The sequence below is a fragment of the Macrobrachium rosenbergii genome, chromosome 43, assembly GCF_040412425.1.
Source record: "Macrobrachium rosenbergii isolate ZJJX-2024 chromosome 43, ASM4041242v1, whole genome shotgun sequence".
NCBI lineage: Eukaryota > Metazoa > Arthropoda > Malacostraca > Decapoda > Palaemonidae > Macrobrachium > Macrobrachium rosenbergii.
The window spans coordinates 11536782-11563869 of NC_089783.1; the positions used below are offsets into that span (position 1 = coordinate 11536782).

The 27088-nt window shown below is 35.1% G+C and overlaps 1 protein-coding gene across 1 annotated transcript; it reads right to left on the reverse strand.

Moving 5' to 3' along the window:
* Positions 1–3730: 3730 nt before the first annotated feature.
* LOC136828572 (transmembrane protease serine 9-like) lies at positions 3731–26840 on the reverse strand. The gene is made up of 18 exons (XM_067086580.1): positions 26827–26840; positions 24802–24848; positions 23913–24043; positions 22380–22501; positions 21982–22085; positions 18899–19020; positions 18179–18256; positions 17686–17857; positions 15451–15719; positions 14188–14327; positions 12118–12238; positions 11807–11953; positions 10978–11140; positions 9557–9650; positions 9071–9251; positions 7498–7637; positions 4415–4544; positions 3731–3946 (listed from the first exon to the last, which is right to left on the reverse strand). The coding sequence occupies exons 3-18, from the start codon at positions 23959–23961 to the stop codon at positions 3888–3890; spliced, it is 2091 nt and encodes a 696-aa protein (XP_066942681.1). The 5' UTR covers positions 23962–24043; positions 24802–24848; positions 26827–26840; the 3' UTR covers positions 3731–3887.
* Positions 26841–27088: the final 248 nt, after the last annotated feature.

Below are 27088 nucleotides of genomic sequence, written 5' to 3' on the forward strand. Positions count from 1 at the left end.
ATGTATAAACACATAAGACTCAATATGATTGGAAGAAGCTTTTATGACATAAGTTGAATGAAATCAAACAATGTGAATAACAAATGGTTATGAATCTGAATATTTAATAAGCTGAACATAATAATCTTGACAAAACTTTTACGACAGAATTCTAGTAATTCAGAAGTGTGTGGTATTCTCTGAAACAAGGAGCGACACATAGTCCTACATTGCAGTCTTTACACATGAAATATGTCTGCTGGCCTTTCTTGGGCCTACGGGATGTATGCGAGCACACACGACATCTTAGTCTAGGTCGCAGTTGTTTTTCTGTTGAGGGAACTGGATCAGGAAAGTGTCTTTCTGTTAGCCGCCTTGGCTGCGTTATTACGGTGCGGGTAATTATCTTGTTAGGTGCTGGAGGGTACCTTTCAATCAACTGCAGAACGACTGACTTAGAAAACTGTAAATATGACCCTTTCTTGCCAGTAACAAATCCATGCAAGTGATGACAGTTTACTAGTATCATATCAAGCAGACGGAAAAATAGTTTTATGTACCATCTCGTGGTTTTACGGATACACTTCACAGAACTAATAAGCATGTCGTTCTTGTCCACAATCCGCATTTTCTTATTATAGTCAACAACGCATGCAGGTTTTTGCACAAATTCCCTGGTCGACACCTTTTTTCACAGTCTACCATTATATTTTCATGTACTGAAGATAACATATACACTGTCCTGTTATCCTGCCATTTTAAACCTAATATTCCATTGCAGTTTTGAGACGAAATCTCAGATTTGTTCACATCAGGAAATTTAGGCATAAATTTCCTATTTTTCCGGACTGTTCCACATGCTCCTGTTTCGTTGTCGCCCAAATACTTGAGCAGTTTTGGGCTGCAATACCAATTATCGAAATACAGGATGTGATGTTTTCCGAGATGCGAGGCCATAAATGTTTTTACCACAGAACCAGATACCCCTAGATCCTCATGTACCAATATCTCTGTATCTTTTCCAGTATAGATTATAAAATCGACAATATAATCCGTTTTGGCATCACAAAGTTCAAATATTTTCACTCCAAATCGACTTCTTTTATCTGGAATGTACTGCTTGAAACTTAGCCTTCCCTTCCATAACATTAAACTTTCATCTATGCATAAATCCTGGAAAGGTTGAAATTTTTCCCGGAATTTTCTACGCACACTGTCGAGCACGGGTTTAATTTTTTTAGTTTATTATCTGGGCTTGTTTCCTGTGAATTATCAACGAAATGTAGAACCCGTAGAATCTGAAGAAATCTGTCCCTTGCCATCAGCCTTCTCACTCCTTTTGTCTCGAATGTCTCAAGCGTAGTCCAGTAATCTACGATGCGATGTTTACTTATATGCGACATGATCATAATCACACAAAGGAACCGTATCATTTCCTCCACAGTAACCTGAGCAAATTTTCGCAAATACTTTGGCACTGCATCTCCTAGCGTATCAACAAGGAATCTCTGATAACGGTTTGTCTCTTCAGCAATCAGCCCCATAAATTCGTTGTCGAAAAATTCAAAAAAATAGTCTACTTCCTTTGAATTTTCATTCACATTACATTTCGACGCAATGCCACTGCCACTGCTGTCAAATATGAAATCTCTGGGCTGGAAATTGCTGGCAGCCCACTCCCACTCATCACCTGGGTCACTTCGCTGTCTCCGCCTTCTTTTGACACCTTGGCTTTCATTTGTAGGTGGCAGATTTTCGTCATTTTCACTGTCGGTTGATATTTCATCACTGTCTCTTGTACCAGGACCATAATTATTCATTTCATTTCCTTCTAAATCCGATTCATTTTCATATCCAGAAAATTAGTCGAGAAGGTCTATAAAATAGTTATCCTCGTCGAGAGCTCTTCTCTCGATCTGCCGGCGGTCAACTCGAGGATGTCGTACCCTTGACCCCTCCTCCTGTGACATCTTGATGAAGACTAATGAATTTTAGGGAAACACCGTATGGCAACTGACAGACTGTTACCATATCAAGAAAAAGAGGCCAGTATTTCAATCATCAGTCCTTCACATAAAAGGAAATTACCGGTGCTCGTATACGACACAACAGTGTTCCGGGCCAGTTTATTAAATGCGTCGTATACGTTACAACCGAAATCAAAGGGTAAAAACTCACTCCTACTTTCTCCTTCTATATCTTTGACACTAAGGTATTCTCGTGCACGCTTTTTTTGTTATTCCTTTCATACCTTGCTATTTTCGTTTCTCATTTTTTTCTGGTTACCCTCAGGCCTTCCTCGTTTTTAGTCTTATCCCTTTCTTCCTCACCATAATCTTTCGAACTGATGACGCTATTAGGTAATCCCTTACGTCGACCTTTGTTTAATGGACAACTTTTGAATGTAATGATTAAAGCATATGAGGGTAGCACGACTAGCAGGTAATCATATTTCATATATGAGTGCTGGCCTTCGACGTCATCGGGCATCAATTTCAAATATGGAAAAGTCTCTTCACTAGCATTTGTTACTTTTGTTTTTGTTTTTATTACCTACCACTCATATCACTCATTTTAGCGCCTCTTTCTTGCTGAGTACCTTTGTGAGTACTTTGGCCCATCATTGTCTGTTCACTAAGTAGTGAGAGGGAGGGAAAACAAACAGATTTCAAAATAGCTATAAGCATAAGGATGGCATAAAGAAGCAGCATCGAGAGGCATTGATAAAACAAAATTTCGTGATTCATATTTGTTCCTTGGTAATTTTTCCTACATAATTATTTTCTCCACATTTCATGTTGCACTACTTGCTAACTTAACCTACTTATTCAATAATTCACCAAGAAATATTTTCTTGAATTATAAAATCTCTGATCTAAAGCTTCTAATTCGAAATATTTTTACACAACAATTATAGTCTTTGCAAATGAATATAATGAAGACTCTTACCAGCCCTTCTCTCTCTCTCTCTCTCTCTCTCTCTCTCTCTCTCTCTCTCTCCCTCTCTCTCATAAACGCGAGGATCCAAATGTTTTGGTATTAGGAGTACTGGATGAACGCATAGGTATCAAGGGACACGAATTCCGCTGTATTAAGACGATAATATTAAGGAATAAAAAAAAAAAATAGCAGCAATTACCGTTAATGACTGAATTTACTTATGACTCCGATAGGGTCATCCGTTTTATACCACCTTTTCAATCTGAGGTCATTTTGAATAAGGGACGGTTTACATAAACTAGACCAAAATCTCTCTGAATTGACTCTAAGGCTTTCATCGAGGAAGCCATAAAAACATTTAGCATATAGAGATGAACGCTGAATGAAGACTGAAAGTAGGGTGCAATTAATTCGTATTTTCTCAAACATTTGGAAAGAGCAAGGTCATTCTTATTCAGTGCAAGTTTCAATATATAGAAGAATTATAGTTGACTGTTGTGTCGTGGAAAATATTAAACGATATATTTGAAAAGATAGTTTTACCCAATAACCCACAGCCATGTTACTAGCATTAATTGCCTAAATTTATACACATAACTTAAGCGTACATATTATATATATATATATATATATATATATATATATATATATATATATATATATATATATATATATATATATATATATATATATATATATATATATAAACACACACCATTTACTTGAAAATAAAAAAGGAGCATAATTGAAAATAATAAAAAGGAGCATAATGAACCAAAAATAAAGGAGTTGAAATGGAAAATAATACACCTTTTCAATGCTTAGAGATTTAATATACTAGGATTAAGTGCAAAAACATATACACTTCTGAGTCGAGATTAAAAAATCCGAGAAATGAAACTTGTAATCCTGAAACAAAACCTTTAATTGGTTGCGTCATGTTTTGTTCCTTGAGATATAGATACTGCTTATGGTCTTGGACAAGTTTCAGAGCCTGCTATCTGTGAAGATATCCAGGAAAGGTAATCTGTAAAAAAAAGAGAAAGAAGATATCTACAAATCTGAGCAGCATTGTAAAAAAAAGTAGTTCTTTGTTAATGCTTTAATTTCTTAACGAATAAATATTCTAGCGATGTAGCTTGATCTGCATTAATCTTACTTATTTATCTCCATAAGTGGAATTCCAGAAAGCAGTCAACATATTCTAACATTTCTCTTTAATATTAAAGATCAGCTATCCGATCGGTTTTGAAATGCTTAGTCTCTTCGAACGTCTGTAAGGATGCTTTTGAAATTCTTCTAAATGTTTTACTTACCTATCATCAGGCAAGAAATTTTATGGACATTGCAATTGTACCTAAGTGGTTCTCAAATATCCGCTACTATTTGTCTTTATTCAGTGTCACTCTTTCAGTGAAGTATTTAGTATCAGAAAATACCAGGTTGATCTGGTGTACAAAATATTCTTTTAATATTCTTAAAATATTCTACTTACTATTGACACGTGCGTAGACTCCAGGATATCCAGCATATGCGCAACCGTAACCCCAAGAGACCACTCCTATCTGGACCATGAACGTCTGAGCTGCGTTGCCTGCAGTCACCATTGGACCGCCTGAGTCACCCTGAGAAAATTAAAATCATATGCATTATTTGGAAAAAAAAAAAACACAAAAAAAAACTCTGTTCTTAAATCGTGTATCATGGACAATTTCTGACTAAACGAAAATTTCATTTACTCAACTGGTAGGCCATTTTACCTAAGGACCGAAACGTTTAAGGATTCTCTCTCTCTCTCTCTCTCTCTCTCTCTCTCTCTCTCTCCAAATCATCGGCTTCCCTGTACTCCTCTGCGGGCTTATACGAAAAGAAGAAATTTATTCCTAATAAATTTTTCCGTCTTCTTTCATTCAGGGTTTCTTTCAGCTCCTCTAGTATTTATTTCGTTTATTTGAAGACTGTCAAGTCAAACTTTGTCGTCTTTTATTATATATCCTTTCCATCTTTCCCTCTGCCTGTCCTAAACTTTTCTCTAATTTTTCATAAATATTCTTTTATTATGTTTTATTGGCTATTCATTCATCTTATCCTCATATGAGAATTTAACAAAATAACTTTTAATTCAGAAACCTGGGGTTTTCATATCTGGGTTATTTACATTGGCCTTGTCTTTTGATAGAATAAGAAAAAACAATTTCCTACCATGTAGATACCCACACACGGTTCATCTCACCTGGCCACTAATCTCCTCACAACGAGATCTCTGTCCACCAAAGGAATGTGTACAAGAAACACAGCAGATGTTCCGCATCCTTTGTTCATATATTCGTGTTCATATCATTATTATGTTAAAAATGTATCATTCTTAGCGCAAGCATTAAATGTCAGCATTCCAACTATATGTATGATAGCTTCGTTCATGTATTGTATGTTGATTTATGAATGTCTTTCCACCCTCCAACAAACACAGTTGGTTGTACTCTGTCCTCTGTTCTGTTCGCCTCTTGTCAGGCACTACATTTCCGCTGCAAGAGCTATTGACCTGTCTGTTTGTTGTTTGAATAAATCTTACGGGCTATTCTATGAGCAAAAGCCCGCGCTGGCATAAAGCCAGCTCAATGAACAACAACATTTGAATAAACCAGTAAGTTTGTAGGCATAGCCTCTTACTCATGCCTTCGCTACATTGGTGACCACGGAGATGTCCAACCCAGCCCGCCCAAACAATGACAGCCTCTCCAACGACACCGTCGCCGCCTCCTCCATATGTCTGCCCCTATTCACGCCCCACAACCCTGAAGCTTGATCCCTCAGGGCGGAGACAATCTTCCGATCGAAGAAAATCACCTCCTCAGCGCACAAAGCAGACGCCGTCCTCGAATTCCTGCCAGACGACGTTTTAGAGCAAGTCGCAGAATGGCTCGCAGAACTAAAAACCCTTCACCTACGAATCACTGAGGGATCAGCTGAAGTCATCCTTCAGCATGCCACCCGCCCTAAGAGCCAAGATATTCCTGAACAACGTAGGGGCAGCCATAGTAGACGAGCTGCCATCACATTTTTACCAATAGTTACGGCGGCTCATAACACTACCCACAGCAGACAGCCAGCCTCAGTCGACCCTGGACCTGGTGCTACAACCGCAAGCCTCTACAAGGGGGGAGTCCTGTAAGGTCCCACACGGACCTATACACCGTTCATCTCAGCTGGCCAGCTATTCTCCGCACAACAAGTCCTCTGCGTGCCAAGCGCACGTGTACAAGAAACACAACGGATTTCACGCATCCTTTGTACATATATTCGTGTTCATATTATTGTTATGTTAAATGTTTCATTCTTAGCACAAGCATTACACTGGCAGCATTCCAGCTATATGTATCATAACTTCGTTCAAGTTTGGTATATTGATTTATGTATGTCTTTCCATACTCCAACAAACACAATTGGTTGTTCTCTGACCTGTGTTTTACTCGCCTCGTCTCAGGCACTGCAGTTCCGCTCGTAAGAGCTATTGACCTGTCTGTTTGTTGTTTGAATAAATCTTATGGGCTGCTCTGTGAGCAAGAGCCCGTGCTGGCATAAAGCCAGCTCAATCAACAAAAACATTTGAATAAATCAGTAAGTTTGTAGATGCAGCCTCTTACTCATGCCTTCGCTACATTGGTGACCACGGAGATGTCGCTCCCTCCTCCACATGTCTGCCCCCATTCACTACCCACAACCCAGAAGCTTGGATCTTCAGGGCGGAGACAATCTTCTGATCGAAGAAAATCACCTTCTCGGCACGTAAAACAGACGCCATCCTCGAATTCCTGCCAGACGACTTTTTCAAGCAAGTCGCAGAATGGCTCGTAGAACTGCAAACCCCTGACACCTACGAATCACTGAAGGATCATCTGAAGTCATCCTTCAGCTTCCACCCGCCCTAAGAGCCAAGAAATTCCTGGTCAATGTAAGGGCTGGCCTAGTAGACGAGTGGCCATCTCATATCTACAAACAGTTGCGGAGGCTCATAACTACCCAATGAAGACGACCAACCCGAGTCAACCCTGGACCTGGTACTACAACAGTAGGCCTCTACAAAGAGGGGGGAGTCCTGCAAGGTCCCATACGGACCAACGCGCCGTTCATCTCACCTGGCCAGCTAATCTCCTCACAACGAGATCTCTGCGCCAAGCGCACATGTACAAGAAACACAGCAGATATAACCCATTCTCTGTACATATATTCGTATTCGTTAAATGTATCGTTCTTAGCGCAAGCATTATAATATCAGCATTCCAGCTTTATGTATCATAACCTCGTTCGTCTTTTGTATGTTGATGTATGTATGTCTTTCCATCCTCCAACAAAGTTTGTAGTCGCAGCCTCTTACTCTTACCTTTGCTACACCACTTTTATTGTTCTACGCAATATTTTATTATTCCTAAACAGTTTTTAAGCCTCTCTTTTCCACTTAAGTTTCATCCGTAAAATGGAAATATATGGTATCACTGATTCATAAAACTCTTAATAGAAAACTTTGCTCGTGAACCTAAAGATATGTACTTTCATCTCTTCTGTCGTGAACCTCCATACCTGGCAAGAATCTTTTCCTCCCTCATCCAGTCCTGCGCAGATCATGTTGCTTGTGATGCTGCTGCCATATGACTGCTGGCACTTGCTGTTGGTCATTGTTGGTACCGTCACTTCGTGTAATTCATTTGGCTGGCTACCACCTGCAATGTACTGTACTTATAAACTTCTACATTATCGTAAATTTAGCGAAGAAAAACTTCATATTCTTTTATATAGAAATGTCTGTCTTTTGTAGTGAAATATGTATATTACTTCCAAGAGCACTGATGCATAGACAGTAGGTCTTTATAAAGGCGGAATCATGGGAAAAAAGGTGCGAAATAAGAAGCTGCCAATCATTTGGGATTATAAACTAAAATAAAAAATGAATTAACTAATTTTAGATCAAATTAATTAAATTAACTATGAAAACAATCAAGTGCAAATAAATGAGATGGAGTGCAGGCTATTAGAGACAGTAGCTTTTGTTCTTTACCATTTGTGTTAAGGTTTATGATGGTTATCAAGCATTCAATATCAACATTCTTGCTATTATCGTTTTGAATGTTATAAATTAGCATATTATTAGAAACAAATTCGGTTACCGCAAAATAAAAAAAATTGTCTCACAAAGTTTAGTTGATATTTTGACTAGTTGGCTTTGCAGAAAAGGACTCACAATCACTACATTATTAACTTGAAGATTATCTGTTCAAAAAACTATATTACAAGTTAATCAGTGCCAAAAAAGAAAGGATAATTATGTCCTGACATAATAGTTCAGGTAACACCGCTTAACAGTTTAGGAATACTTTTGTAGTCGATTATAAAATTAGGCAGAGTCTCTATCTATTGCAACTTGTAAAACAAATCCTGACTAAGACTGATAGTTTTTGAGAAAGTTGGCCATGTACTAGAGTGTGCTGTTGCTCTAGGTGCGTTAAGGCCAAGCGGAAAGTGGTGTGACATGAGCCTCTAAACTCATTTCATTAAAGGATGAGACAGAAGTGGAGTGACGGTTTGATGACAACAACAATTTAGTCAAACAGAGCCGAGACAAGTAAGGTTTGTCGCCGTTTTGAGTAATGTATAGATCTTCTTATAGAGCACAATATTTAGTAAGGGTTGACAAGATCATGAATTTTAGAAGTCATGGTAGGTTTTGAATTTATACGAGGCAGTACGATTCTAAATCCTTCTCTTGAGAAAGAATAATGACATAATATTAAAAGCAAGGATACTTCGACCTGCCAGTGTATTTCAGCTTTAAGAAACTCCCACTCTTCGAAGCACAGAAACTTATACCTCAAGTTACCCGGAGATAGGAAATCTAGTTCAACTTTTAAGAATGTGTGAGAACTCTTAATGAATGAAGATTTTTCAAGTTGAAGAAATGTATACCATCCAACGACCACTACTATAGTATTATTCAAAAATGCTTGAGGCACATTCTTTTATTCAGTGCCATATTTTATACAATCTAAGTAGGCTAATATTATCATTGGACAACAACCACTCAGGCTATAATCATTCATTATTGCTAATTACTCTTGGATAACAACTGCGTTTGCATTTCAGTCATTGAAGAACAAACCTGAGGACAACGTTCCCCAACCAGTGACTATAGCATCAACATCATCATATGCATTTTGTGGATCAGGAAGGCATACTGGTGCAATCTTGTTGTCTGATGGGAACGAAATTGGAGACGACAGCTTTAACAATGCCATGTCATTGTCATAAGTGCCTGAGTTGTATTGTGGATGGACGATAATCTGTGAAAGAGATAGAATGATCAAAACTATTCTCTCGTAAAGCATTACCAGGTCTGCTGTAGGATTCCAGACAATATCATCAGGAAGTTAATGTAGTCATCACTACCTGTCCTTACTTCCTAGTGTGTTCATAGACTCATTATAAAAGACAAAATCACTAGTAGATAATTCTTATTATTACATTCTAGGATCGGAAGCAAACACACACGACTGAATTGAATTAACACCAACTGGCTTGTTCAGTTTGTATAATCCTTTTTCCCAGAATTACTAACAAAACAATTACCAGGAACTTTACAACATACTTGTGACACAGGACGCTTTTCTGTAGCAGTCGTTTCTGATGTTATCGCATAGTTATGTTCTCCAATGAGTACGTAGACACTTGATGGGCTGTCTCTGTTGGAGGAAGTTGATAATAATAATTGTGGGAAGAGGCTGTCTTTTTGAACAAAAAATAAAAATGGTTTCATTTTGGTATTATTCGACAAAAGGGAAGGTATATGAGTATTTTTAAATCACAAATCTTGAGTCAACATCTTCTCTAAGAAAATATATAAAATTTTGGCCACTGCAATCATTAAGGATAATCTTCACTTTTGCTACTAAATTTTTTATTAGTAGATATTATCTCTACATTGTAAGACATACTCTCGCCAATTTAATGAAATAGTGAAATGGATGATTTTCATAAAACTATTATTTTTAGATAAAGTGGTTCGTGGTGGTAGGTTTCTATTTCCCAGTAGTAGCAGAAATAACTAGGACCATCGATGGATGGTCTCTTGTTTGTCACTTTTTCATAAGTTGTACTTCAACAGAGATCTTTCACATTCACAGCTGATCCCTGATCCCCTTTACACGCCGATAGCAAGCAGACTTGCTGAACATCAGCACCAATATGCAGTAAATGTGCCTCGCTGTCGAACTTCTCATTTCCAGAGGGCCTTTATTTCTTACACCGTTGGACTGAGGAACAGCCTCCCAGAAGATGTCGTGATTTGGAACTTCAGCAGTTCAAGCGAATATGCAATTCATTACTTCCTTAATACTATTCTCCTTGCATTTTAATACGTTTTGATTTATTGATTGATTTACTTATTTACTTTTTCATTTTTAATAACAGGGATCTCTTCTTTGTGTATTTCCCTTTATCTCCTCTTATTTCTTCCTAATGAACACCATATTCTTTGGAAGCTTGATTTTCAAGTCAATGGCCCCTGTGGGCTTGTACTGTATGAATAGGTTTCATATTCTGGACAATATTAATCATAATGTCAATTTTATACATGTCATAAAGTTACAGGCTTTTTCAAGATAATAAAATCTTTTTTTTGAACAGTCAAACTGCACAAAAGTTCCTTATGATATTAGGAAATAATTGAAATTTTTTGTTCGTGTATTTTGTGTTGAACTATAATAAAGAAAAAATGGATAATCTAATACACATGTACTATGTTCACCACCTCAGCATAAGCAAAGATTTAAAATACGGGAATGTAAATTTACTTATTGTATGGAACAGAAGATTCTCAAATGCCAGTCAGTTGTTTATAGTGGTAATATATACTTTTAGTTATTTTTAATATTATCCCAGAACTAAAAACAAAACAATTATTTTTTTTTAATGACTGCTTTGCTGAAGTGGAAAATTACTCTATACCTTATCCGTAAAATTTTCAAAACAGGTGAAATGAAAGAGAAGCACCAAAACAAAGTTACATACCCATCAACACAATGAGCAGCTGTCAGGATCCACTGGTTGGAGATGACAGACCCGCCACAGTATGGTCGTGAGTAAGATGTTAAACCAACTTGCCAAGGATATTCATGCACTGTTGTTGGCTGACCTCCAACAATCCTGGTCACAGGGTTTCGTCGACCACATTCTGCAGCAATTGAAATGATGCGTCATTGAAGTTTGTATTTTACTGTCTGTTATTTATCTGTACATTTGGCGTAACTTCGTAACCATATGGACATATTTATTTGCTAGTATTACTCTTAATTAAGTAATTCAGAAATTTTTCCTTTTTTTTCAGCATTCGAAAAAAATAATGAAATCTGATTCAATATTTAATTTTTTTATATATATTTATAAAAGAGAGAATTATATTCATATCTGATATGGAAAAGATAAAAATTTATTCTCATATTTTATAAGTGAAGAAGTCATATTAGAAAAACTTCACATTCGTTACTCCTTTTTTTTTTTATTTCCCTTGTACCTTTGTTTTTATGCAGTCACTCTTCAGTGACAAGGGTTGTCGTTCTAGTTACAATTCGTGAATCATCTAGAAAAGAAGTGCCTACTTAACTTTATACTGAATACAATAAATGCTCGGTATGTTTCTATTAAACAAGGTAAGTACTGTATATGTTATGCTTAATACTGTTATTCTTGTTATTCGTATTTTGATATCTTTTTAATATTATTTTATGAATGAAAGAGCTTTCCCCAAATTTAATTTTCTTTAGGAGAAAATAAGGACAGAACATCCTTACCTCCGATCTATCTTATCTTATTTTTTCTTATCACTAAACTTTATGCTTACTGCAGCTTCCGGTAGGAGAAGGAGCAGCAGTTGTTGTAGCAGGAGGAGCAGCAGTTGTTGTAGCAGGAGGAGCAGCAGTTGTCGCACCGTCGCATATATTATTTGATCCATAACTTTCCATTACTCCCATTAGGGCATCGATGTACTCTGTCCAAAAAAATTTACATGGTTGGGTAACTTGTCCATGAAATGGTTTTTATACACAAAACACATAACTGTTATCTACAATAACTTTCCATTACGAACTATAAACATTTTTTATTCTTCCGCGATCAGTAAACAAAATCAAACAAAATTTAAGCGAACCTTACCAGTAACTCTGGCATAAACTCCTGGGTAGTCGGGTCTGGCGCATCCATATCCCCAAGAAGTAACACCAACCAAGACCCATTTGCCATTGTCTTCCACTACTAGAGGTCCTCCAGAATCTCCCTGGAAAGAAGGAAATAGTTGTTATTTTCATATAATTCTCCTTGTATAAACAAATACATATCAGTTAAGAAAACACCGTGAGGTGTCAGTACTGACCAGAGGAACCGTAAACCACCACGTATTTGTTATGGCGTCTTTCATCCAGCCAATTAAGTTCTCTTAGATTATTTTTTTTAGTCAACCGGATTGTCTTAGAACCTGTTGCTTATTGTTAATATGGAGTATCAGTTAGAGCCTTTGTGTCCTTGAGGTGGCTTATCTCACCCCGCATAAGATTGCTTTTCTTTTTCTGTACTTTTTTACCTCTAGTATTTTTAACTATGAATGTTTATTTTTCAGTAACCATAGATATATAATATATATTTTTTTAAATTGAAGTGGCTTTATTCATAATTTTAAACATGCTTTAGTTGAATAAGATAATTTATCATTCAATGCTGTATCCATTTTATGTTACCTTAAGGACTTTGCTATTACCAGAAAAAGTTCTGATAACGCAATTAAGTGTGCTGGTTTTTTTTTATTTTAGTCTGGAAAATATCCATGACTTTTCATCAGAAGTAACTGATTTTTCTACATAGCTTCATTTACTGGATAATTAGTTCAGTAAACTATTTAAGGGGTAGAAAAAAAAAAAGAGGATGCCAAGACGCATGAAAAACGAAAGAAAAAGAAGAGTAGGTGGAGAAAAGGCAAAAATAGGTAGAAGCATATAAAAGAAAAAATGAGTAAGATAAGAAAAATAAAGAGAAAAATACGGTGAAAAGGGTCAGAAGACAACAGATGACAATCAGAATCTCCATCTGTTGAAGCATAGCTGGATTTAGTGATACAAGTATGGGTGGAATTGCATGAATAAACACTGCCGTTAAGAGAAACAGAGAATAAGTGAATGATTTAAGAAAAATTGCCTTCTGCCTTACCGGAGACTGCCAGGTATATTTTTTCTTTGCTATAACTAACTATTATTAATCGATTTCAAATGATTATGTGTTCACTCCATTACTCATATGAAATAAAAAAAGAAGTACAACAAAATTATTTATGTCGCGGATAACTAACTGAATTATATTTCATACAAAGTAATCTTTGATGGGTAAAAATGAACTCATTTTGAATAATTTCGTGTCTTAAGAAATTCCAGGCGAATTTTACACATACATATATTGAATGCCTAACAAATTCGGGAGGGTGTTGGGAGTGATTATTTTGTCTAATGATGAAAGTGAAGTGTACATTAAATATAAAGAGGTATAGCAGTTGCCTTAGTGCAAAAGTTGGTCTAATAAAATGGTGTAGTTTGCCTTACACATATTTTTTTTTTAGAATTACATGTAGAACTATAGAAGAAATCAAGGAGAGGACATCAGATGTAAATGCTTTGTTCAGAAAAATGTGGTAATATACAATGGAATGAATGATTTAAAGATGAAACAGTGTTGATTAACGATAGTGAAGACTGAGCCTCTAAGTTTCTAATACTTCGTAAGAGGAGATACTTAAAAGATTAATGTAAGCTGATTCAAAGTGATGAAGGTGAATCATTAGAATATAAAAGTTGGTAGAAGGACAAGAGAGGAGGTAAGTTATGGAGCTGATGAATAAAGCCATATTAGAGTGTGCTTGAGTAAAAGGTATGGGAAAACTGCTTGTGAAGACCAAATCTGAAAATATTGACAGAACGTCGTTTCAAAATCTCTTCATGGAAATTTCGTGCTCATGGTGAAAGGATTAAAATAAAAGTGATAAATATACCAGAGGCAGTAAATCAAGAAGTGTATTTATGTACCAGAGTGATGGAGATGTGGGAGGCAGGTGCAGAAGATGTCAAGAAGGTACAACATTATAGTACTTGGTTGTGTACCCTACTGTCTTGCAAATGAAGACTGTATTAGTAATACAAAGAATAAAGAAAGAATAAGTAAGGAATAAAGACTGATAAAACGTACCTGGCAGGCGTCCTTGCCCCCCTCAGGGTGCCCTGCACAAATCATGTTGCTGGTTATCTCACCATCGTAATTTTCATTACAGGCTGCATTGGTTACTATTGGCACATCCACTTCGTTAAGGATAACTGGTTGAGAACCACCTGATTGGAATGTGTAATAACACCATTAGATGTAAATTTGGTTTTGATAGTAATTGTATCAATGTTTTCTTTTCTGAAGGTAAATAAAGTTTTACAAGTAATTTACTCTCATTCCAATTGAAGATATAATTCTGATAAATAAAATAGTTATTCTAATTTCTTTTTACATTAAAATAATTATAAGGTTATCAAAATCTTCAGCTTTTTATCCTGATTTCCTTTTACCAATATATGGAGGACCAAAAATCTTCCTTCCACTTTTCCATTTTTCTTTTATCATTTCTACATTTTTGCTTTCTCTCCTAATGCAGTTGATGGTTATGCACAAAGGAAACGTTAGACATAAAACCTAAAACGAGAGAGAGAGAGAGAGAGAGAGAGAGAGAGAGAGAGAGAGAGAGAGAGAGAGAGAGAGAGAGTTTTTTATTCATAACGTCAAGCTTCCTATTATCAAACATTCACGAAGAAGTTCTTCGCCTTTGTAAATCACAACTCCTTTAGAATTAGTCTTAAAAGACTTAAAAGACTGGCAGTGACTTGATTTAGAGTTCGGTTTAGTGTACCAAAAATCACATTCAATCATTTAATTTCTTTTTCAAAGCCGGGATACCGAAATATTTACATTTTTATATAAACTGAGAATAATCTGAGAGCTTAAAAAAAGTTACTATTGCTTCTTTGTTATTCTGAGAGATCGAAATGAAAATAATTTAGACACAAGACAAAATCTCATAAAATATGCGTAAAAAAATGGAAAAAATCAATGAGGAAAGGAAAGAAGGACTATAATGAAAGAGAGAAGTTAAACTGGAAAGTATCCAAGGAAAGTATACGAGAAATAATAGAGGATAGCGACGAGAAGAGAGAAAAAGAATAAAACGAGGGAAGAAAGATGGCTGCGGAATAAATGCTGCTGAAAACCGAAATTGGAGAGAAGAAAAGGGGAGGAAAAAGCTGGAATGGGAAAGGAGGAAGATTAGGATTGAAAGGAGAGGTTAAAGTTTTAGAAAAACGAAAAAAAAATAGCGAAGGTTGGAAGAGGAGAAAAGACAAAAGGAAGAAAGAAGGTAGGAGATCCTCAACGATATATATACGTTAGAAAGTATAAGAGGAGTTTCAGTACCTTCACTAAGTGTTCCCCAGCCTGAGGTTATAGCCTGGTAACCACTGTAGTCTTTGGAGGCATCTGGAAAGCAAACGGGCTTCACGCGATCGCTAAGAGTTGCAGGGGACGAGAGCAAAATAATCCCAATGTCGTGATCCATTGTGTAATCGTCATAGAGGGAGTGATAGCCGCTGTAAGCGACGCCAATCCTCTGCTGAATTGCTGTTGGATTATCCAAGTCGTGAGCGCCCAGGAGAACCTCTGTCTCTATTTCGTAGTCTATCATCCTGATGAGTGAATAAACAATCATGCATCACATGCATTTTTTTCTATAACTTAGAAATAGATTAATATAAATTTACAGAAAAGAATTAAACCCTTCATTAGTAAAGCAACTTAGAAATTATGTCTGGTGATTTTAAAATCAATGTTAATCTGTTTTAAATTTAACTTTTTTCTTAGGGGGCTACCTTCAATTTTTCCATGAGTGTTGGGGTTTCAAAAGAACTTTTGCAAATTTAAGTTCAGATATATACATAAAAAATAAATTCTTATATGAATTCTCTCCGACCGGCCAGTGAAGAATTAGAGGAATTAATATCTGGTGATAGAAATTCATTCTCGTCATAATGTGGTTCGGATTCCACAGTAAGCTGTAGGTCCCGCTGCTCGGTAACCAGTTGGTTCTTAGCCACGTAAAATAAATTTAACCCCTCGGGCCAGGCCTAGGAAAGTTGTTAATCAGCTCAGTGGTCTGGTTAAACTAAAATGTATTTAAATTAACTCATATGAAGTCTTAAAGCCAGTTTAGCTACTAAACACTGGTTGAAAGATCTTCGTGATTTTTATTTTTTTTTTTATATTCTGTGTGTACATTAATATAATGTCGTGATTTGTTAAGCGGATGATTACCGTCCTTAATCTTTAAAATCACCGCAGCTGAAGGTGGGGATCAAAGCGCCGAAATGATGCTCTACTATAAATCTAAAAATCATTTATTATTATATCATTAATATTTACGCCTTCAGATTTATACACAAATGTGCATACCTTTGTAATTTTTTTCTCATGAAATAAATTACATTCATGAAAACTGAAGGCATAGCGATGATCCTTCTAAGCGACCGATGCAAAAATTTTTCTTGTGGTATTTACTACAACGATATGACTTTTCTGTACCAAATAAATCTACGACGAGAGAGAGAGAGAGAGAGAGAGAGAGAGAGAGAGAGAGAGAGAGAGAGAGAGAGAGAGAGAGAGAGAGAGAGTTATATTATAGCTAGCTAAATCAACTGCAAAATTTTATAAGTCAAAGAATATTTGACTGTTACAAATTCTCTTCAAAGATTTCTTTCGTATTGGAACATATGCCTAAAAAAAATAGAAAAGAAATAAGTCTAACAATAACTAAAAATATTGTGAGTAATCCTGATATATATGTATAATATAGTTCAACTATAATCCACATAATTCCAATACGTCTTTCATTCAATATGAAGACATCATATTATGACAAATGAGCCTGATATTATTTATCTTTTTATTCTAAAATATGGTATTATTTGTAAATGAAGTCAGATTACTCATTATCATTATAGAATACGCTTTAAACAGACTAAAGTACTGCAGCTTCAGAACTACCCGGCCGAAAGCCTTCTATGATCATTCTATAGTCTCAGTAAGATACGGAATGAGGTTGGGCTTTAAACTTAAGAAGGTGCTATCTCTCTAACAGCTGCGTTAAGGAAAGTAATTAAACACTTATGATTTGGAAAGTACACAAAGAGGTATTTTAAGCTACCTTAAGACCTGTCTTGATATCTAGACTGAAATTTATAATCTTTTTTAAACAACACAATCTGAAATTATCCTTTGACCTTCAATAGGATGTCTATACTTAATTTCATTTTGCAATAGTGCTATTGGAAATATAACTTTTACTAAAGGGAAAATGGCAGTGTAAAATATTCATTTCAGGTTTCCTTTCCTATCTGAAAGTACCTGGATTGAATTGTGCCTCATATAACCAAATCAATATAAGGGTCAAACAGCTCTGAAGAAAGTTGAACGTTTCATGAGCAGGGTAAGGGGCACCCGTTTAAAATCAGGGGAAGTATCACTCTTTCAAACTAATTTGGAGAATGATGCTTTTGAAACATATAGTACACTATATTTGGAGAGGCCAATGACCATTTTTTTAAGGAATGGAATTGTCATAAATATTCCAAAGTTTTAATGATGGTAGTTTCTTACGCTTTGATGCAGTGCGCTGCCGTCACAATGAGTTCGTCGTTGAGCAGAGAACCTCCACAGAAGACGCTGCTGGATCCAGCATAGACAAGGGCTACTTGCCAAGGGTACTCATTGACCTCTGTCTCGATTCCTCCGACGATTCGCGTCACTCGGTTCACAGTGCCACATGATTCTATTGGTACAAAGTGTAATGGAAGAAACAATACAATTTGGAATAAAGGATTAAATGAAAAATTTTTAATTTCTTGCTTCAAGTATACGTAGTTACACTGATATGTCTGTCATTATTTATTGTTCCTTACATCATTATATATACCGTTTATAGAGACAGTTTGGTGTCCCCTCTCAATATGATTTACAACTCGACTTACACGGAAAATTAAGTTACCTATTAATTGGCCTATGTACACCAAACATTTCAAATTTTATTGATAAAAAATAATGGGAGATTTCCATCTCGTTTTAACTTAAAGAACTAAAAATTCATACTCACGGCAGGTTTTGTCTGAGGCTTGAGTTGTTGTGGTTGAAGAGATTACGGGGGATGTGGGCACCGCTGTAGTTGGTGGCACTTTGGAAATGAAGAAAATTATTTTCAATTTGTGTTCATATTATACATATGCATTTGCTATTAATTAGAACAATTTTATTATTCTATTTTCTTTTGCATGCACAAATAAAGGTTCACAAAAACGACATATTAAACATAATCAACAGTTATTTATGCATTTCAGATAGAGTTTGTAAATCTGAAAGCTGTGGGGAAAGGAGTTATGTGAAACTCGGAGGTTAATCAAAAATCGTTTGTAATGTCTTTAGCTTTCGTGTAACAGAAATTTTATTGCTGCTTCTGCCTTTTTGCACCCTGCAGACGCTAGAATAACAAAACTCATTTTTGGGTTGCACTGTAATAATAATATTAACAATGATTTCTCTGATTTATAATTTTTCTCGAATTTCTGTACGGTTTAATTTATTAAAAAGTTCCAGTTGTTCGATGTAAGAAATTGCAGCATACACTTAGAGAAAACAGATGAGTTCTAGAATCTGAAAATGTTTTTTTCTTTAATAATGGAAAAGAAGGATGCAGTTCTTAATAGAATGATCTTCAATTAGCAACATGGGCAGTCACAAGATGAGGATAGGGTTTTGCAGAACATATGGTTAAAGTTTATCTTTGAATAGGAAGCCAAAAGCATTTTCTTATATTTACCTGAAGCAGAAACCCTGCAGTTGAAACCCTTCTTCGTCCTTCTGCTTCCACTAGTTCTGAAGTATACGTCCATGTTGTTATCGTCGCTTGTTTCTGTGAGTTCTTCCTGGTTTTTGCAGTATCTGTTTAATGAGAGTTGTTAGTGTCTTAGTGTATCCTGACTGTATTAAAAGTTAGAGCAATTTCGTTCTTTATTACCAAAAACGTATTTCCTCCATTAGAGAAAGTATTTGCCATTTGTTTATGTAATAATAATACAAACTCTTATTTCTTGTAGACGAAACTGACTTCACCGGCAGACTCTTTCAACTATCACTATACACATTTTCCATTTCTTTTACCATCTTACTTGTTTCCTAACACCAATGTTGTATATCCGTCATCACTCCAAAATGTTATTTTACGTCGTTGGACTTGGGAAAGAATTTTTCATTGCTCACAAAAGTAATGAATGTAAATAGAATTACTTAATGATACTTTTGCGAACGCTGTAGTGAAGACCATGCAAATAACCTCAGCAACTGCGAATCACAAAAATTAACCTGAGCTGCGGTAGTGGCATTAACCATACGATTTTACACTTTGACATGTCAAATAAGTGAAGGGCAGTATTATTTTTGTCTGTGTAAGATGAAGTCATCATTCTATTACTCCAGTCGTACTATAAGTAATAAACATGTGCATAAACAAACAGAGCTACATAAGTCACAGATAGTTAGCAAAGAGGAACGAAAGTGTAAATGATGAAAACCTCAATAATTGGAGTTCATTCTGTGAAAAAAAGAACACGTGCCTGATAAATATTCGCTAAAATATGATAGATATACGAGTAGGGAACATATGAATTACAAACCTAGATCATAAAGAAAATTCATGAAACGGATCGTGGCTTTAAACAATGGATCCATCATGAAATCTGCCAAGTTAATGGAAAGGTACAATTCATAGATGCCCTTAGTTCTTAAGCATATGGTGGTGATAAAAATCTCTCAACTTTTAAACACTAAGGAAAACTGAAATAAGAAACTGGAAGGAAAGTACTCTGAAGCAAAATAATAAAATAATACCAGTAGACAATAAATTAAAGAAATATGGACGAGCATCATGGAGGTTGGTGAATCACTGGAAAAGAGAGACTGGATATGGGTAATGTGTATATTGATACAATAATAGCAGACGAAATTGGTAAAAAAAAAAAAAGCGCGTATTCATAATCTTAAGGCCAAATGCTGGAAAAGCACTTTGTAACTGGAAACGAATAAGCAAGATGAAAGTGAACGTTTACAAGTTGAGTATCATGTTGTTTTATGCACTAATGAAAGAAATCTCGGAAAAAAATAAAAATGCATTTTGAATAGCACTGCAGAATGCTAAAGATGAAACAGCAAAGACATATGAGAATATCTTTAGGTGATATGAATGCGAAGACCTGATAAGAACAAAAAAGGATTGAAGGATGTGATGGTCAAGGAAAGCCTGAAAGAATATACAAACGAGTTTACTATTTTTTGCTGCAAATACTCTTGCAATTAAGTATGCTTTTCTCCAATAAACTGACATCCGAAATATTAGGAGCCAAGAAAGAGGTATTGGTACTATAAAGCATTTTCATTAAATATGTAACAGAGATTAAAATATTTAAATATGATACGTAACGTGGTCTTGTTAAGAAATTTTCAGTAAATAATGGCTACCATATATGAGTGGCATTTCCCCTTTCCTACTGGACATTCTCATAGATTTTATAATGAAAAAAAGCAGTCTGAAGATGGAAGAGGTATTCACTGCTCTAACGATAAAAATATGACACTTATGAATTATGCAGATAATGCTGTGTTCATTAGGTAAACATCTAAACATAAATCCAGAAAAATACATGAAAACAAGCAGAATGAGGCCAAAGGCTTTATAAAGGGATGAAATAAACTAAATGACGAGGGATGATTCTTTCAGATATTTGTGAACAATGGTTTCCAATCAGATTTGTATTACGATCCAGACATGAATCATGGTACGATGATGAAAGTATATCTCCGAAAGATTTTATCGGTGGGAGAATATATCTTTAAAAGAAAAATCACGAGTCATATGACAGGCTAAAGAGAGAAAAATTACCATATAGGCAAGTTACGAAGTACTTTATGTACATAATATAATGGTCAAGGGGACGTGAAGATGGGTTTTGGCATGTCCTTTGTGCAACCGCAGGGAAAGTAGATACAGTGTCAGCTGGGTTGCTGTCAGCACCAGGAGAACTGGAAGACCCAGACCTACTTCGATAAGAACTGAGACGCAAGGCTGGAGGTGAGAGGGAATTTGTGGAAAATAAAGCAAATAACTTTTTCTGCGTCCGTCTGTGTCAATCGCCGTTGGAGATGTTGATAAATTTCAAGACAAAATTGAGTTTAGCTATTTGTATTATGTGTTCTCTTAAAAAAAAAACTGAAATAGTTAAGCTCGTGAGGTAAATATATTCTACCAATTTCAGTCCTTTTAATGAAAGGATAAGGTAGCCGAATTTTGGAGGTAGAACCAATAGCAAAATTATGCTTTTGTTAGCTTTTCTTACTTGAGCATTAAGCATTTGCAGTTAAATGCTTAATTGTTATATTTTTTTTCTCAAACGACTAGTTATTGTTTTACGTGTTGTAGTAATTGTGTAACAATGGAAGTTTATCAAAAACAAAGAATTTCCTGGCTTAGAAGGTAATGACGATGTAAGAAATACTTCAAGCAAGATGCAAGATAAGCTTCATCTGCATTAATCTTCCCTTGGATTTCAGACTGATGCGTAATCCTGTTATCTTATAACCTATCAAAATTTCAACTTATGGGTTCTGTAAGGAGCAATATTTAAAATTAAGATAAAAAAAAAGTCACGAGCATCTTTGTTAAGAAGTACAGAAGATCTCACTCACCTATATTAGTTATTATATTTTGAATATAGTTTTTACCAGGAGCTGTCATATAAGAATTAGAATTCCAAGCAAACAAATCATATCTAGCCAAGTCGTAATAATGGTAATAAAGGGAAAATACCTCACTGTAATTATGATATTATAATATTAATATTTGCCACCTACTTTTTATTGAGTCCACCTCCTGTAATTAGCACCGATGACTTCCTGCAAGGCTTTAATTTAAAAACTCTGCATGAAATGGTGAGCTTGGAGTCTGGGGAGGTTCCCTGCAAAATAAAATGCCACTCTAGAAAGGAATGGACTTTGGAGGAACATAATATTTGACATATCAGTTCTTAAACATGTAAATAACTCTGCAAAATTACATGGCAATAGTTTCTTTGTCATATTTTTTGCATGGCCTTAGATGCAGTGACTTATAAGATAAACTTACTTTTTTAGCCAGGTTTTGCTCTTACTTCTCAAATATAGTTACTCAGGAAAAGTTATAATGAAGGATGCAGTGTCTTGCATCATTGATAGTGAATTAATGTAGAACAAAATATTGAATAAGAACAAACCTGGAAGGTCCATCTGCAGCTTTCATTTGGAGGATATCTTCCTGGGAAATTCCTCGACTTTATTGTTACAGTCTGGCCAGGACTCAGACTATGAGAGCCGCAATCGACACCTTCATCTTTTTCTAGGGGAGAAAAGTAAAAAAGAATAATTAACTTGCCGAATAACATACATTGCGGCACATAATAGTGAAGCAGGTAAATAGTTTTCAAACAAATAACACTCACAGCAAATATGCATCTGTGAACCACACATAGATGATCATATTTTTCACGGAAAACAATAAAATCTTTAACATGTTTAAATGAAGCTATCATAAAAAACATATAATTATTTATAAAATGAGTATGAAAAATTATATAAATCTAAATGGATACAACCCAAATGAATTGGGCAAGCTTCAAAGCCAAAAGCTACTCAACTATATCTAAACATATATAGCTCTATAGTATCCTGGTTCCTCCCATCAAGAAAATGGTGGTTTCATCGGCTAATTATGGAAGGCCTTACAAGAGAGACTGTTTATGAGAAAGCGCAAAGTTATATGGAGATCGAGAAGCTTACCATATATCTCTGATTGGGGTTATTGCTGAATTGGATACTAAATACTATTTGCAAATAATCTATTCTTTGTTCAGAAGATAAATAGAATTTCTTTCCAAAGTATCAGAAATGATCATTGTTGAAACCTATGAATTCTATTTATTTGAAGTCGGATCTAAAGTAAAAGCAACAGATAAATGTGAAATTCAAAACTCCATGTAGTTTTTACAGTCTTCGACATAAGAATATTTTTTTAAATCAACAATTTGTTTTTCCTTTCCCTTATTTCTTCAATATTGCTGAATTACAGTTACTAATAGTATTTCAGATTTCCTAGTCGCATTCCCGATGCGTTTTATTTCTGGTTTATCAATACTTCATGTTATATTAACTAGTGTTGAATCATTAGTTAATTACACTATCGTCAGAGAAGTAAGTAAAAATCATTTAAGAAAAAAAATAAATTGGAAAACTCAAAACAAGATGTGCTACTATACCATGACTTTTTTTTAATGACTTGTGGGAAAATTCTGGATTATGAGCCAACAAATCATTTACAGTACATATTCAAGGTTAGGGATTTCCTTGAATATATAAGTGATCTGTGGTTGCTAGTGACAGCTTTTCTTAGTTTAACAGATTACCGAAGGCCGGTAAGTCATAGCTTAAGAATACCGATAAACTTTCTTTATATTGTGTTTTATTAGAGGAAACTAGTTTTACTTGTCATGCACAACACTTTATATTAATAAATGGCATCAGATGTATGGAATACTTTTTTTTGCAAGGAGGCATATTCTTCCACTCTGTTTGCATCGAGTCATATGAAATTCATGTTTTCAACAGCCAATTGCTTATATTTTAAAAAGTTACCATTCTATCAAATCACGTGATTTTAAATTCTATTATTTTCCGTATTTTTAGTGATGTTAAAACACATACCATATCCCAAATTTCTTTAAATTTTAGTTTAGAATTGTCTCAATCAATACCTTGTTTATTAGCTAATTTCTTTATGAAAGAGTCGAAGTTTCGGGGCATAACAGTCCATCTGGGTTGAATTAATGATTCATTTCTAGGTTGTATGGTAAACGATCCTCTCCCTGATGGTACAAGGATCCACCTGGAAAAAGGAATGGAACCAATTTCAATGAAAGTCAGGGACAGATCAAATAAACTGCAATGCAAAAGTCGTTATACCTCAAAAGAAACCTCGTAACCAAGATCTCACTCTACAGTGAACTGGTGTTCTCGCTCCATTGCCATTCCTCACTTATGGTAATCCACAAGCAACTTTGAATTACTTTATTGGGAAGTTAATATTCTACCCTTGCATATCTTGACAATCTTTATTGATGTTCTCTTTTTACACAGCATCATCTCGTAATATTATATTTTTGTTTTTTCAAAAACATTCATTCTGATGAATAAAAACATATTTTTAAACCTAACTAGAGGGCGTATTATTATTAGAAACAACAATTGGCAAAAATTGAAAAGATAATAATGCTCTCTCTCTCTCTCTCTCTCTCTCTCTCTCTCTCTCTCTCTCTCTCTCTCTCTCTCTCTCTCTCTCTCTCTCTCTCTCTCTCTCTCATTTTACTATTCCTCATACTCCAGTGTCATCTCTCCACCTCTCCTTTTATGACTGTTCATTACGTACGTACGAAAAGTTCTTACTTTTCGCTATCCCTCGTACTATTCATATTTCTTTCCCCCTCCGCCAGACTTGGTACCATGCTAAACTTCTCTAAGTTCCATTTAGTTCTGGCTTTCCTTCACCATGAAATTGCTTATATTACTCATTTTAATTAAATATTCTATATGATCTTATCAATGTAAACGGGGAAACTAAATATTTGTGCATATTTATATACTTACGTTCCATTTCCATTCGATGCAGGAGCAGAGCCAACACACCAAACACCCTGCCGATCAAATGCAAATTAAGAAATGTGAGAAACGTCAACGTATTCTTAAGTATATGATTTAAAGTGAAAGTGCCAAGTTATGACTGAAAAAATCGTTGTACCTGTTAGGTTACGATAAATAGGTCAAAATATTCACAATTTTTTAATCAGTAACGTCCACAATATCGCACTTTACTCATTAGTCTTAAATTACGCATACCATGAAGTTCCCTTAAATTAATACAATTAATAATGGTGATTTCTTTTTATCTTAGTTTACATATTACCCTACATCATGGAATAATATTGTATTATTGCTATTAGAGTCAAATGCAGCTTACATTTTATGTTGTTTTGAGAGAAAACGCGTAAACTAGTCACTATCATTAGTTTTTCATAAGTACCAAATGGAAGTACGCTTAATTCTATGGACTGATGAGAATCATTCTTATATCTATTATCCACAAAAGGAGTTGGATTCTGGTGTTCGTACATCTTGTAATGAAGGAAGCAACTCAAGTACCCAGTGATTGTCATATGTTCTTGATTGACCGAACATATAATATTTGTATAACACTTGTTCATTTCTGAACACTTGCATTCAGAACTACTTAAGGGTGTTTTTTTTTTTTTTTATTCCAGGATGACCATTTTTCTCTCCTACGTTTTCAATAGGTATTCCTTCTCTCATGAATTTGACTGCAATATCCTTGCACTTTGATTAATCAAAATACTCCCGCATCATAAACTACTCAAAATAATTCTTAAGTCTTAAGCTAATGTGAATGTTAACCACAAATATCATAATGTACTTATTTATAATACTCTGATCAACCGTTATTTACGGAAATGTTTGAGTGTATTTTTTTTTATAGCCCACCGGAAGAGGGAGGTATTTACAGAATTTAGATGTAGATATTCCAATAAGCAGGAATGACCACTGGCATTTTATTCACTAGGAACAAATGAAAGTTTGTTGCCGTTCATGGACGAAAAATTACTTTCCTTACAACGATACTAAATAATAAATAAGTTTGCTTACTCGCGTAATATGATAGGTTTTACTTATTTCATGCCTATTTACTTAATGATGATAAACGTTCCTATTCTTTGTCACCGTGTGAAATTTTCATAAGTATAAGGATTTACATGCCTGTTCTTTGCTCATTTTCATTACGAAAATACCTCATAAAAGAATATTATGTTTAATAATTCACAAGATAATTCAGAAAGGTTCTCATCAAATAAGAGACATTTGTCTAGGATGAAATCTGTAATGAAACCGTAACGTTTTAAAAGCTTCAGATTTTCGTTTCTTCTTTCTAGAAAAGAAATACGATGAACGAGTTCTAGATATGATACAAGTGCTTTGTCATTTATTAAAACTCAAATATATTAAGAAGAGAAGAGGGTGAAAAGCCCCCAGAAATCAAGCAAGTATTATGATCCAAGCATTATATAATGTTGGAAACTCCAGGAAGACGAGGTTTTACAACAACACTCAGCACCCTTATGGTTTAAGTGAAAATATCTCTTATATATATATATATATATGCCATATATATATATACTATCTATATATATATATATATATATATATATATATATATATAATTTGGCAATAAGAGAACAATCAAAATCTGTTCCCAATAAACTCAATTTGTTTTATTAATAGATAACAGAATGTATAGACTAAATTTAGAATTAAATATAACATGGGGAGACAAAATATGTTTCATTTTGGAAACGTATCACATATGAGGGGGGCGTTATTCAAGCAATAAATCAATCACTTACTGTGACTAGTTAAACACATGAATCATACATAAATGACAGTTATAGATTCACATCAGTTTTTTCTCTATACTTCACCTAATGACCAATTATCTCGTGTCTCATTCGGAAACAGTAAGAAAACGTACAGAATATTCATCACTAAAACACCCAAGAAGGAATACAATGACAGCTCGGAGGCCGCGAATGCAGCCGTACATACCAAGAGGACTAATCCTAAGAAGCTCCACAGACCACATCTTGTTGGTGAATCTCCAAGTTATCTTTCTGCGGGGATCTCCAAACGACGTGGACTGACAACTGAGACCACAGTTGAGAGATCCACTGGCTCTGTGGATGGATCGCTTCTGATCCAGCTTATATGGGATTAGGATGAATACCTCGGCTCATGACGCATCTTTTCACGGTCGATTTGGAACTCATAAACACCTGTGACACATTAGCCTTCACTATCATGGTACTCC

Excerpts from the sequence above, each read along its gene's own strand:
- LOC136828572 (XM_067086580.1), bottom strand. The coding sequence starts at position 23,961 with ATGCCCCGAAACTTCGACTCTTTCATAAAGAAATTAGCTAATAAACAA. Across the intron at positions 15,720-17,685 it reads GCAGCGCACTGCATCAAAGC|GATGATAGACTACGAAATAG; the intron begins GTAAGAAACTAC and ends TTCACTCATCAG. Across the intron at positions 11,141-11,806 it reads TTCTCCTACCGGAAGCTGCA|AATGTGGTCGACGAAACCCT; the intron begins GTAAGCATAAAG and ends CAATTGCTGCAG.